The sequence below is a fragment of the Gambusia affinis genome, unplaced genomic scaffold, assembly GCF_019740435.1.
Source record: "Gambusia affinis unplaced genomic scaffold, SWU_Gaff_1.0 Scaffold1, whole genome shotgun sequence".
In the NCBI taxonomy this organism is placed as follows: Eukaryota; Metazoa; Chordata; class Actinopteri; order Cyprinodontiformes; family Poeciliidae; genus Gambusia; species Gambusia affinis.
Genome location: NW_025316831.1, coordinates 160787 through 175387, shown reverse-complemented (window position 1 = coordinate 175387; position 14601 = coordinate 160787). Strand labels below are relative to the sequence as shown.

The 14601-nt window shown below is 46.0% G+C and overlaps 1 protein-coding gene across 1 annotated transcript; it reads right to left on the bottom strand.

The window, feature by feature from the left end:
- Nucleotides 1-459: 459 nt before the first annotated feature.
- Nucleotides 460-13846, bottom strand: LOC122827629 (synuclein, alpha interacting protein). The gene is made up of 12 exons (XM_044110527.1): nucleotides 13697-13846; nucleotides 10849-10936; nucleotides 10690-10762; nucleotides 9501-10033; nucleotides 9160-9331; nucleotides 8870-9093; nucleotides 8027-8206; nucleotides 7278-7391; nucleotides 6202-6327; nucleotides 5945-6114; nucleotides 5616-5705; nucleotides 460-4973 (listed from the first exon to the last, which is right to left on the bottom strand). The coding sequence occupies exons 2-12, from the start codon at nucleotides 10903-10905 to the stop codon at nucleotides 4034-4036; spliced, it is 2679 nt and encodes an 892-aa protein (XP_043966462.1). The 5' UTR covers nucleotides 10906-10936; nucleotides 13697-13846; the 3' UTR covers nucleotides 460-4033.
- Between the last annotated feature and the right edge of the window lie 755 nt (nucleotides 13847-14601).

Below are 14601 nucleotides of genomic sequence, written 5' to 3'. Positions count from 1 at the left end.
ACTAAATATTTAATTATCAACCTAATGAAGTCAGGCATACTTTCTACAAAAAGAAGAAATGCTGTAAAATCAAGAAATGTAAAAGTTAACGGTGATCTGTTCACTTTTATGTAAAAAGTTTTGCTTTGAATGTGATGAAAAAAAAATCCAGTTTTTCAGTGAATTCTTAAAAATTCAAACTTTATTAGAGGAAAAACTTTCTGAAGTGGTTTTTGGTTGGTTCCCTTCCTTCCACTGAGACCATTTTGCTTTGGCATATTTCAACATCTGAAGATTATTTTGAGACTTTGAGAGATTAAAACAAAACAAAAGATTAATAACCATCCGACCGTTCTGGGCTCACAAGAGAGACATGAAGAAACCAAGACGATCCTGAGAGCAACAGAGCAGAGAAAGAGTTAAATGGAAGCAGAAGATTCAGAGTCAAAATAAAACTAAAATAATCAACCAGACTCCAAATGAAAGCCCAGAAATAAAAGTTTATTTCAGTTTGTGTGAAACCCTCCACACTGTGAACCAACCAGACCTCAGATCAGATTCATTCAACAGGTTCTGGGTTTTCCATCAGTTTGGAGTTTTTTGAACATCTGAGAAAGTTTTCAATCCCAAAATAAAAAAAAAGAAAACCAGAATCAGGAGAAATTATGCTGAGGTCATGAAGGAGCAAACTGCACAGCAGAAACTCGCAGCAACGACCTTTAACCCCGGATGTGAATGGGACAAAATGGGAAACAGAGAGAGGCTGAACTCTGCTGCACAGCCCCTAGTTCTCACCAGGGGGCGCTAGATCTGTAAAAATAACCTGGAAATCCAGGAAAAGCTGCTAAAGAGAATTAATGTCTGAACATTTTATCATTTTGGATGTAAACCAACTGGACTCACTGAAGGAGATCGTTTAAGAACTTTGGTGCCAAACAGAAACTTTAAAAATCGACAAAAAAACCAAAAATCAGATTCCTGGAGTCGTTCATAAACGGAGCATCAGATTCCAGCTTCATCACAACGAGCTGCAGGAAACTTTCTCCTCACTTCAAACTTCATGCAGATAAAATGTAGAAGGTGCTTCTTCAAACCTCCCCGTCATCTAACGTCTACCTCATGCCAAAAATACTGCATAGATAATAAAGAAAGGAAACGTGGAATATAACGTGAACAATTTAAATACTAAAATATGTACAGTGGCTTTTTGAAAGTATTTGTTGTGCTGGTGCAGGAATAAAACATTTCAGTTCAAACTGTAACACTGTGCAGAAACATAAATACTTGGACTGTAGTGGAGTTCAGGAAACAAACATGAATCAGTTCAAACGTTTCCCAGTGAAAACCAGCTAAAAATGATGGGAACCAGTGAAACCTGAAGGATTCAGACTCACCTCACAAAAACAGCTGGTCAAGAAAAACTTTCAAAAGGCTGAAGATTTGAGGCAAAGAACATGAGAACCTTTAAAACAGAACGTAAAAATGAAACTAAACTGTTTAAAATGAACAATTAGTGTCAGAAAGATTCATCCATCCATCTGGAGTCTGGATCCAATTATGGCCCAGAAAATCCCAGTGAACCTGGAACCGTTTTCTCCTTCAGGTAAATTAAACGAACTTAGAAGTTGGCAGTTTTTCTGAGTTTTAAAGGCAGGAGGAGCCCAGAGGACTGGAAGAGACTAAAACCCAGAGGACTGGAAGAGACTAAAACCCAGAGGACTGGAAGAGACTAAAACCCAGAGGACTGGAAGAGACTAAAACCCAGAGGACTGGAAGAGACTAAAACCCAGAAAACTGGAAGAGACTAAAACCCAGAAAACTGGAAGAGACTAAAACCCAGAGAACTGGAAGAGACTAAAACCCAGGAAACTGGAAGAGACTAAAACCCAGGAAACTGGAAGAGACTAAAACCCAGGAAACTGGAAGAGACTAAAACCCAGAGAACTTTCCAGAATCAGGGATGAGAAATTTAACAACCAGAAACCAAATCATTTCATTAAAGATCTACAAAACCATTTGTTTCATCAAGAAACTGATTTAAGATTCCAATAAAATAAAAACTGTAGAAAAGAGAAGTGAAGCAGAGAGCAGCAACTCTCCAGAATCCCGACCAGCACCAGGAAACCGGATCAGCAGCAGCCGCCTGGTTCTAGAAGTCCTGTTGGCTTAAAAGGCACTGAAAGGTTTGGGGTCCAAATCCAGACTAAAAGTCTCGATCCTCTGGTCATCCAGAACCAGAATTCTGATCATCAGCTCTGAATTTGGACCTCTGACAACCTGAGATGCTCAGAACCGATTCAGAACCGACTGGGTTCTTTCACTCAGAGCTGAAAAACAGAAGTGAAATGTGACGGTTCACTCTGGACAGACGGATCAGAAATTAAATCCTTTGAACAGACCTAGAACAGTTTCTGGAGGATTGGGTCGGGAACCGGACCCGTCAGGATTAACGGCTTCATAAATGAAAAGGTTTTTCTCAAAAACTCAAGAAAAGAACTGCTAGCTAACGTGGTCAGCTTTAGCTAATGGTGTTAGCTAACGTGGTCAGCTTTAGCTAATGGTGTTAGCTAACGTGGTCAGCTTTAGCTAATGGTGTTAGCTAACGTGGTCAGCTTTAGCTAATGGTGTTAGCTAACGTGGTCAGCTTTAGCTAGTGGTGTTAGCTAACGTGGTCAGCTTTAGCTAGTGGTGTTAGCTAACGTGGTCAGCTTTAGCTAATGGTGTTAGCTAACGTGGTCAGCTTTAGTTAATGGTGTTAGCTAACGTGGTCAGCTTTAGTTAATGGTGTTAGCTAACGTGGTCAGCTTTAGCTAATGGTTTTAGCTAACGTGGTCAGCTTTAGCTAGTGGTGTTAGCTAACGTGGTCAGCTTTAGCTAATGGTGTTAGCTAACGTGGTCAGCTTTAGTTAATGGTGTTAGCTAACGTGGTCAGCTTTAGTTAATGGTGTTAGCTAACGTGGTCAGCTTTAGTTAATGGTGTTAGCTAACGTGGTCAGCTTTAGTTAATGGTGTTAGCTAACGTGGTCAGCTTTAGTTAATGGTGTTAGCTAACGTGGTCAGCTTTAGTTAATGGTGTTAGCTAACGTGGTCAGCTTTAGTTAATGGTGTTAGCTAACGTGGTCAGCTTTAGTTAAAGGTGTTAGCTAAGGTGGTCAGCTTTAGCTAAGGGTGTTAGCTAACATGGTCAGCTTTAGCTAAGGGTGTTAGCTAACATGGTCAGCTTTAGCTAAGGGTGTTAGCTAACATGGTCAGCTTTAGCTAAGGGTGTTAGCTAACGTGGTCAGCTTTAGCTAAGGGTGTTAGCTAACGTGGTCAGCTTTAGCTAAGGGTGTTAGCTAACGTGGTCAGCTTTAGCTAAGGGTGTTAGCTAACGTGGTCAGCTTTAGCTAATGGTGTTAGCTAACGTGGTCAGATTTAGCTAATGGTGTTAGCTAACGTGGTCAGATTTAGCTAATGGTGTTAGCTAACGTGGTCAGCTTTAGCTAATGGTGTTAGCTAACGTAGTCAGCTTTAGTTAATGGTGTTAGCTAACGTGGTCAGCTTTAGCTAATGGTGTTAGCTAACGTGGTCAGCTTTAGCTAATGGTGTTAGCTAACGTGGTCAGCTTTAGTTAATGATGTTAGCTAACGTGGTCAGCTTTAGCTAATGGTGTTAGCTAACGTGGTCAGCTTTAGCTAATGGTGTTAGCTAACGTGGTCAGATTTAGCTAATGGTGTTAGCTAACGTGGTCAGCTTTAGCTAATGGTGTTAGCTAACGTGGTCAGCTTTAGCTAATGGTGTTAGCTAATGTGGTCAGCTTTAGCTAATGGTGTTAGCTAACATGGTCAGATTTAGCTGAGGTTGTTAGCTCTATCAGTGTTAGATCTGACCAACGACGAGTCGGATGATTTAACAGGAAAATGATCCGTTTATTTTCAGCTACAAATGTTTTGTTCTCAAATTAATTAACTTTAATTTTTATGTGTTGAAATGAAGTTGATCAGTTTTTATGAAACACTAAATCTTTACGATCTCACTGGTTCTCATGTTCTGTGCCTCGTCTGTTTTCAGCTGGTCAGACGTTGCTGACTCGGCTCTTGCCCTTGGCTCCGCCCCCGACCGACTTCCTGCCAGGTGAGTTCTGATAGGCTGACGGTTTAACCGGACTGCCGCCGCTGTTGTTGTTGTTGCTGTGGTTGGAGTTCCCGCTCAGCGTCTCCATGATGGAGCGGAACGTCCCAAATGACCTCTTGCCCTCTGAGCTGGCGGCTGCAGTTCTGTCCTTCCCCGGCGGCGCCCGGCTGGGTTCTGGCTCCTGATTGGTCGAACTCTTGTGGACCTGCTCGTCAAAGGTGACCCGGAGCTTCAGGTTCTGGGAGGTCTTCCTGCGAGACGACGGCGACTTCAGGGCGCTCTTGGGGCTGGTGGCGACCTTCTGGCCGTCGGCGGCGGGGGTTTCCGGGGTTCTGGTTTCCGTGGCGTCCGGGTCGCTGGACGTGGGCGACGGCGTGTAGCCGATGCTGTCCACAGACTTTGACCCGCTGAGAGGAAAGGCCAGCTTCCTCTCAGTCGACGATGAGGAGGGCAGGTGCTTCCTCATCACCTGATGGAGGTGGTTGGACGCCGGCTCCTCCTCTGCGATCGGCAGGTGGGTCGGCCTATCGGGTCGCAGCGCGGCCTGGTTCCGCCCCTCCTCCGGTGGGTATCCCTCGGAGTCGGACTCGCTCAGAGAGCGCTGCATGATCTGTTTGAGTCTGGCCAGTTTGAGCTCCCTCCTCTCCAGCAGGCCGGTCCTGTGGCCCCCAGGGGCCCCCGCGGCGCCGGGTCCGTCTCTGCCCGGGCCGGCCCCTGGCTGCAGCCTCTCTCTGACGCCGTCGCCATCTTTCCCCAGAAGCTGCCGCAGCACCGAGTCCGGAGCCACGCCCCCCTGCCGGACCAGCCAGTGTCCGTCGCCAGGCGCCGCCTCGGCCGTCAGCAGCAGCTCTGGACACGCCTCCACCAGGGGCTGATGGGAACTGGAGGCCAGGGAGACACATCATCACCATGGACCAATCAGCTCCCTGACGGCTGAACGTCCTGAACTCTTTAGGACTGTGTTCAAAACTTTGTCAAGTTTGAAAACATTATTTTACATTTGTGGTTTTTCTATTAAATAAGAAACAATTAAAATCAGTTTAAGGCTTTAAAACATAACATCATGTCGTCTTTTCACGGTTTAACATCTGGTTGTAACATCTGGTTGTAACATCTGGTTGTAACATCTGGTTGTAACATCTGGTTGTAACATCTGGTTGTAACATCTGGTTGCTGATCACATCGTTTCAATCTCAGTTTTTTAAATAAGCTGCTAGTTTAACTAACTAAAACCTGGTTGAGTTTAGTTTTTACAACTTTAAACTAAAACCTACAACTTTTTACCTGATGTTAAAGAAAACAAACAGAAAGACCAGTTTATTATTTTAAATGAATTTAAGACTTTCAAAGGAGACGCAAATTCATTGTTCACTGTAAGTGTAGAGGTGTGTAATGTGTGTGTGCAGTGAGTGTGTGTGCAGTGTGTGTGTGTACAGTGTGTGTGTGCAGTGTGTGTGTGTGCAGTGTGTGAGTGTGCAGTGTGTGTACAGTGAGTGTGTGTGCAGTGTGTGTGTGTGCGTTACCTGGGTGACCTGGACGGCGTCCCCTCTGCCTTGCTGGGGTCCATCAGCCTCTGCAGGTGTTTCTGCAGGTTGATTCTCTCTGCAGTTTGTCTAAATGACATCAGATGAAACAAACTCATTTTGAAGGTCTGGTTCTGGTCCAGTGGTCAGGTTGGTTCTGGTCCAGGGTCAGGTTGGTTCTGGTCCAGCGGTCAGGTTGGTTCTGGTCCAGGGTCAGGTTGGTTCTGGTCCAGGGTCAGGTTGGTTCTGGTCCAGCGGTCAGGTTGGTTCTGGTCCAGCGGTCAGGTTGGTTCTGGTCCAGCGGTCAGGTTGGTTCTGGTCCCACTCACTCGTTGAGCTGCTTGGTGAGCTTGACGACCTGCGAGGCCAGCGACATGCAGGTCTCCACCACCACCAGGTAGCGGGCGCAGGTGGTGTGTCCCTGCCGCTCGGCGCTCTGCGACGGCCGCTCCCCCTGCTGGTTCTGGATCGTCACGTTGGATCCGTACTCCACCAGAGTCTGGACTCACAGAGGCAGGAGCTCAGCTTCCACACGTCATCAGGAAACCGGCGGCTTCATTCAACCGGCCGCCCAGCGTCGGGTTACCTGGATACAGGTGAGGTGTCCGTACTGCGCCGCCACGTGGACGGCCGAGTTTCCGTTCTGGTCCACTTCGTCCAGGGAGATGGCCTGTTCCTGCATGAACTGCAGCAGCCACAGCAGAACCTTCTCCTGCACAGAACCAAACCGGTTTCTTACTGGAGGTGGCGCATTACCTCATAACACCACAGGGGGCAGCAGAGCGTCAGGCAGCTTCATAACAGCCATGAAGAAAATGGTTCTTTAGCGTTTATTTAGATCTAACTGGACAGAACCTGGTTCTGGAGAACAAAGTGATGGTTTTGGATTTTGCTGAATGATTTTTCTGAATGACGCTGTTTTTTACGTGATGACCTTGAACTGAACACAGCGTTGCTGAAACGGCTGAACCAGTTTAAACTGCAGCAGGAGTTTATTAATGAGGGAAACGGCTTCATTCAAAATGACATTTATTTCACTTTCTGACAATAAAACCTGGAGAAATGTGAAGATCAGAGCAGCTTCATCCAGTATTCAGCTGCAACTGAAATATTTTACTAATCATTTATTCTGTCAATGAATTGGAAAAAATAACTGACATTCTGCAGATTTTTCCATTGAACCACTTTCACTTATTTTATATAATATTTGAAATACATAAAAATGCAAATAGTTTAGTTCCTTTTTTAGATAAGAGTTATTCCTGAGAGTTCTGCATGGAAGACAGAAATTATAATTTCCTTCAGGGAAAATCCCAGAGGAATCAATAAACTTTCTATTTAATGATCTGGTGATTATTGATGGATGAACTGATTAATAATTGGATAGCAAGAGATGTTGAATATGAGATGTTTTATTTATTTTTTTACAGAATTTGAACCAGGTGATGCTAAAACTGCCACTTCAGTTCTGAAAACATTTATTTCATCTTCAGTGCAAAACGTTTATTTTTTTACAGTTTGGCTCTGAATGTTTTATTTTAGCAGATTGCATGTTTTTGAGTTCTTATACACCAGTTGGCTATTAATCGATTAGTTATTAATTGATTATTTGAAGGGTGAGTGTTGATAAGCCGACTCGGCTGCAGGTGTTGCCGTGGTTACCTGTCCGTATCGAGCAGCATAGTGGATCAAACTGGGATGCTCTCTGGTGCAGCTCAGCTCGGCGATGGCCTCCGTCTCACTCACCATCCACCTCACACACTCCAGATGGCCGTTCTGAAACACACACACACACACACACACACACACACTTATTATCCAGATCCGAGTTCTGCACAGCGACACCGGCTCCTGAACCCGGAGCTCCAAACATCAACAAACATATTTTATTAACAATCAGCTGGTAGGAAATCTGTCTTCCTTCAGCTGGATGAGCCAATCAGAGCAGAGAACAGCTGCTCAGCTTCCTGTTTGGCAGCCAATCAGAGCAGCCGGGCTGAACTCTCCTCCCTCGTCTGATTGGACAAACAACCAGCTGCTGCTGGCATTTATCTCAGACCTGATCTTCCTGCCTATCAGAGTTTTTACAGCCGGCTTCCTGTCTGCAGAGGAAGTTAAACCAAAGCCCAACTGGACAGCAGAAACAAACACAACCTGAACCGTCGGGTCGCTGATCCGGAACTTTATTCACAACAGAACCAGACAGAATAACAGTCTGAAACTTTAAATGAGCTCATTCAGATCTGATGCTGCAGGAAAAGGAAAACCTGGCTGAAAAACCAGGAAAATCCTAAAAGATTCAGCTGAGAAAACATTTAGCAGCTAATGAAATAAAACATGGCAATGACCTAGTCCAAGTCCAGCCCTGACTGCAATGCTGCAGTGGGATGTTTGGGGAGCGGGAGCCTGACCTTTACCCCCAGGCCGGCGGGGGTGAGCTGCAGGCTGTTGCGCTCGTTGAGGCCGTCCTCGCCCATCAGGGAGGTGAGGTGCTGCAGGCAGTCGGCGTGGCCCTGAGAGGCGGCGGCGTGCAGCAGGTTGTTCCCGTCCTCGTCTCTGATCAGCTCCAGGTTGTCGGCCGCCAGGTGAGGCTGCAGGAGGAAGAGGAGGAGGAAGAGGCCATCTTGTCATATGAAAATGTGAGATCACTTTAAACTAAGTGGAAACGATAAAAAGCTCTCCAGTTTCTGACTTGTTCATCAAGAAGAGTAAAAACATTTTCTTTAACCAGCTGCTGCAGGACGGAAGAATCTTTTATCTGATCAATTCCAGATATTCAATAGATTACTCAGTTATTGACTGGAACAAATGGAAACATGATGTCAGCATTCATATCAATAATTATTGATTCTTTTTTTGTTTTAAATGTCTGAAATTCTGCTGACGTGACATTTCCTGATTTATCTACAGTTTTTACTCCATGTTTTTTATTTTTGAGCTGTTAGAAGGAAAGAACCTGAAACGGGTGACAACAGGTTGTTGCTAAGCAACCAGCCTGAGAGAGTGAGTTAGTTGATGCCACCCAACCTTTCCTCCTTCTACGTCTCCCAGAATGCTGTGCGGTTCTGGATCTCAGTGCAATAAGTGAACGTTCTATCAGACGTATTATCTATCGATATTGATCAGGTGTCCATTGTGATATTGATTTGTTGTCCAGCCCTCCTTCAGTCCTGCAGTAATCGTTCCTCCAGATAAATTAATATTTTTATGAAATGTGTAGAAATCGCTGCGGTCGCTGTAATGCCTCCACCCACCAGCAGGGAGATCTGCCCCTCCCTGACGATGTTGATGATGTTCTGATTCTTCTTCGTCTCCTCGTCCAGCTCTCCCCTCGCTCCTCCTCCAGGAGTCCAGGGTTTGGAGGCGTCCGGTTTACCCACAATGCACCCTGCCAAGGGGAACGCCAGCCCCCCCGGAGGCTCCGCCCCCGACCGCTGGCTCTGGGGGTCCGGGAAGACGCGCGCCGACAGCAGCTTGTCTGGAAGCAGAACCGATCGGGTCAGAGCGTTTCCTGATGTCAGAGGGAAAAGTTTTCACAGCTCACCTGCGTCAGAGAAGGAGGAGAGAGAGGAGGAGCTGAGGAGGCCAGGCGGCGGCGGCTCCGCCTGGTAACCGCCGCCGGCTCCTCCTGGGGAGCGGTGCAGGTGATGCAGGTCCGGGTCCATGGACTTGGACTTCCTGAGGTCCGACCACTTCACCGGAGACAGAACACAGAACTGCAGCAGAGCAGAACCCAGACGGAGCTTCAGGGTCTCAGAGGCTCGTTTATTAAAAATAAAAACTGTTGACCTTTTCTAGAGGAAACTCTGGAACCTGGAGCGTGAGACGCTGCTAGAACCCGTCAGGGAACCAGAACCAGAACCAGAACCAGGCGTTTGGACTCACCGGGGTCTGGCTGCTGCTGCTGCCCAGGCTCAGAGGCTCGTTGTGGGTCAGAGTGCAGCTCTTCATCCCTCCTCCTCCTCGGTTCCTCTCCAGGGTTCCCCCCCCGGCGCCGCCCCCCGCCGCAGACCGCCTGCCCCGCGGCAGCGTGGACATCTGCTGGCTGGACTTGATGTACGGTACGTCCAGAATCTCGTCCATGTCCAGGTCGTAGTGCTCCAGCTCCCCGAACAGAGCCTGAGGGTCGCCGCCGACCCCGCCGACCTTGGCCTTGCCCACGGAGCCGTCGCACGCCGTGGAGGCGCCGACCTGCTTCTCGGAGCCGGACTCGTCCTTACCGACCTCGCTCTGCTCCAGAACCGGACCCTGGTTCTGGTTCTTCCCGTCCGAGTCCGGCTCTGTGGTTTCGGGTTGGTGCTTCAGGGGGGAGACCCGCTTCACCGGGCGGAACTTGCTGTGGACCTCGGCCAGGCCCGTGGGTTTGATCCCCGCCCCGCTGTGGGAGGGAACGCCGCGGCTCCAGTTGATGGCCGGAGCTGCAGAAGAGGAAAATATTCCAACTGAAACATTCCTTACAGAGCCGACTGAACGTCTTTTTAAGTTTTTAATGGTTGGAAAACATTCGGTTGTTTTTCTAGTTGATCCTTGAATCAGAAATCAAAGGGTTAAAAAAATGAGTCTGATGGAAACGTCTCTAACGTTCCATGATGTGAAAACATGCCGACATCCTGGCAGGTTGGATTCAAGGAACTCATACGACTGGATGAGGAATATGGAGGACTGATCCTGCCAAAACTGTCAATTAACAGAAATACATAAATGACTTGGAACCGGTCCGGTCCGGTCCAGTCTGGTCCGGTTCGGTTCTGTCCAGTCTGGTCCGGTTCGGTCCAGTCCGGTCCGGTTGGGTTTGGTTCTGTCCGGTCCGGTTCTGTCCGGTCCGGTTCGGTTCTGTCCGGTCCGGTTCGGTTCTGTCCGGTCCGGTTGGGTCCGGTTCGGTTGGGTCCGGTCCTGTCCGGTCCGGTTGGGTCCGGTTCGGTCTGGTCCGGTCCGGTTCGGTCCAGTCCGGTCCGGTTGGGTTTGGTTCTGTCCGGTCCGGTTCTGTCCGGTCCGGTTGGGTCCGGTTTGGTCCGGTCCGGTTCTGTCCAGTCCGGTTCGGTCCAGTCCGGTCCGGTCCGGTCCGGTTGCTCACCTGGTCTCTCCTCTGCCGGGCCATCGCTCCTTCTGGACAGTTCTGGGATGTTCTTCAGTGATGTCACAGAATACTGGAAAACAAATGACAGGTTCTGATGTTATGAATCAGAACCGGGTCGGTACAGAACCGAGCGTGGTTTTGGGTTTCCATACGGACCACTGAGTCATCGGAGAAGTCGATCTCATCCAGGTCCAGGTATTCAGGAGCCTCCATGTTTCCACCTCATCATCAGAATCAGAACCAGCTGCAGACAGAAGCGGAGTCACAAACCGGGCCGGACCAGAACATTCTGCTCTGCTGCCGCGACACAATCAGCAGGAATCAAACAGGAAGCGGCTGCAGGAAACCCGGCCAGCCCTGGTAAGAACTGGTTCCTGACCCGACTGGGCCCAGATTTACACACAATACAGAGGAAGTTCTGGAAGTCGGGTCCGATCTCAGCAGAACTTTCCCCTCAGCAGTAAACGGACTGAAGCTCAGAGCCGAAGCCAACAAACAGCAGGATAATCTGGATTAATGAGGAGCCGACCCTGGACGACCCGAACGGGTGGAACCGACACCGCAGAGGTCCAGCTGGAGTCCAGAACCGGCCAGAACCGACCCAGAGAGGGTCAAGAGGTCAAAAAGCAGAAACTTTAAACTCCAGGAGAAACTTTAATACTGGTTCTACTGGAGATGCAGATTAAGATTATGTCAGATATAAATATGTAAATATATCTAAATATTTAGATATAAATATTTATGAATAGATAAATATTTACATTTAATTAGATATATATATATAAAATAAATAAAATATTCATGAAATCTGTTTTTATACTTCAAACTTGAGATTAAAAGTGATATTTGAATCATTTCATATTTTAAGGCAGTTCAGGATTTTCTTTAGTAGTTCGGATGGAATTAAGAAAATCTGAAGTTCTGAGACAAACCAAACGATTCCTCTTCCTCCTGCGACCGGAACCATGATTTATGATTTGATTTTATGATGTAAACACTTTGAACTACCTTATTACTGAAATGTGCAACATAAATAAACTTGATGGATTGATTGTCATAGCAGGACAGCTACTGACTACTAATCCCTACTCCACAGAACCCAACTATAAAACAACAACTAAACGATCTGGAATCACATCCAGATGTTCCAGGACCGTTTTCTGCTGGTCCAAGCAGAACATCTGGGTCCTTCTGGACTCATCCGCTGGTTCTGTCCGGGCTCACAGACCCACCAGAACCTCAGTGTCAGACCTCTGCTCACAGGATGGCAGAACCGTCCAGAAAACCCGACCAGGTTAGAACCTGCAGCAGCAGGAAGTCCACAGAATAATAAAAGGTTCTGGTTCTGGTCCAGCTTCCACTGAGGCCGCAGGACGCTCAGGAAGCCGTGGAGCTGCTTTCAGTGTGGGAGGAACCGCCGAGCTGAAACCCCTAAATGCAGCTTACAGAACCGGGCCGGCCCGGATAACAACTGTTTGGGTCGTGAAGCTGAAAATAAGAGCGGAGGGAAAAATGGGAACAAACATCTGGCCGCCGTGTTTATGTGAACAGCTGATGAGCCGCACGGCTGCCAGCAGCTAAAATAAGCCCAGCGGGTCGGCAGCGGGTCGGCGGCTCCGGACCGGTTCTGGAAGAGCCACCCGAACTTTACTAGAGGAGCATCTGAGGTTCTGCTGGGACCAGAACCAGCATCTGCAACCGACCCGACTGAACGCAGCAGACAGAAGGCAGCAACAGGAGAGAACCAGAACCAACTGGGTCTGGTTCTGTCAGTGGAAATGTTTCCACCAGGAAGAACAGCTATAAAAAAAAACACATGAATCAGAGCAAACCGACGAGATCCGACGAGCGGTTCTGAGCGATCCAGACAGATTTAAAATCTGTTTTAACAAATACAAATAAAAACACAACATTTAACAAAATAAAGAGAAAAGATCAATATTTTTATGTGATCAATATTTTTATGTGGGGGTCAGATTCTCGACTAGGTCAAAAATTCATAACAACATGGATTTTATGTATTATTATTCTGGAACAATGAGAGTTAAAAGAACAAAAAAACACCAAAATGGAATCTTGTTTTTTCACTTTTACTGCATTAAATCTTTTAAACAATCAGCAGCATTTTCTGTCTGCAGGTGAATCATAATAATATCCAAACAGTTCAAAAACCACAAATCAGGACAATTCAGTCCATTGCTTCAGCTTAAAGTTATCATAATGTCACATCACTCAACAATGTTTAAGGCTTTTAGTTAATTAAGAGTTTTAAATCCCTATAAAAACCCAGCGATGCAGCAGCACCAGAACCTGACCCAAACCGGACGGGCAGGTTCTGATTTGTGGTTTTCCTGGAGTTTGAACCTGGAAATGTCGAGTTTCCTTCGAACTGCAGCAAAAACAAACTCATCCGAGTCAGATCTGGTTTCATTCAGCAGATAAATTTTAAGAAAACTGATCGAGAAAGAAAAAAAAATCTAAGCATATATTTTCTGTACACTTGCATCCAATACAATAGAACATTTATGCGTTTTTAAAATGATAAAATGATAACTGGTAACTAGTAGTAAACATAATTTCAGTCATTTAAATTTCGGTACTTTACCAACTACTTTTTAAAGAAAAAAAAAATATTTTCTGGAAAGTTTACAATAAACTTCTGCCCATTTAATGTAAAAACTTAAAGACACCTGAACGCAACATTTAGTGATTCCAGGTAAATTTTTCCTCCAGTTTAAAAACGAGCTGAATGTTTTCAGGCCGGGATGAGATGCCAGATCTCTCTTGGTGCTAGACAGTAAAGGTCTTCTGATCTGTCCTGATTGTTGCTGCCAGCTGGTTTAATCCGCTCATCCTCCAGCAGGATCAGCAGCTAAGCTAACAGGCTAATCAGCTAACTGGCTAACGGGGAAAGCTGCTGGAAAATTGGGTCGAACCGGCGGCTCGGCTGGGAAACCTGGAGCTGCCCGCTCAGGGTGTCATGGAAAGCCGTGGAAGACTGTACCGTATCGAAGTCAGGGTGGGAACCCGGAGGAATGAGCCGGTGGAGGGGCTGGAGGAGCCAGAGGAGCCGCTAGCTGATCCAGCTGTTTTTTTCCCTGCTGTCGCCTCGAAGTCTTCAGGAGCACAAAGACTTTGACATATGGGCTAATCAGAGAGGAGCGCAGGACAGGAGGGCTCACTCCGACACGTTTTCACAAACACGGAGAGTTACTACAGTTTGGGATGCCGAAGCTGCTCCGTTAAAATATCACATTATCAAGAATGGAAAGGAGCGAAACAGCAAGAAAACAAATACATTAAGGGTTAGAAATCAAGATTAATAAAAATAAATAACATGAGAGCAAATACTTTTTAAAATAATTTTTTAATGAATAATGCATCATAATTGAAAATTAAGAAAATCATTTATTACAGAAGCTGTTTAATATGTGAAATAATAATGTTTACCATATGTTTTTTTAAAGAAAAAATGTATAATAAAACAAAACAAATAATATTTCTAAAGTTGTGGATAAACGTAAATTGTGACACCATTAAGTGAGTGAAGAACAGAACTAATATAATCAGTTTTCAGTCATTTTAAGTTTTGTTGCTTATAATTAAACACTCCAGAACGAAATCTTGATCTTTCTGAAATATTATAACATGAAGTAAACTAAAACACATATTTTCTTATCACAGTCAGTGGTGTTTTTATTTTTAATTTAATAATTTTTTGATGTGGTTAACATGGCTCACCACCCAGGGCGGCATCCGTTTTGTGCACAGTGTGAAGAAATAGTTAACGTTTGCTTTTGTTTGTTGTATTGATTTTCTGCCAGACCAGAAAATGGAAATGAAAAACTTTTTCAAATAGATTTTTCTAATGCAACTATTGTTAGATTTTCCTGCTGCCTTCTTAAATTT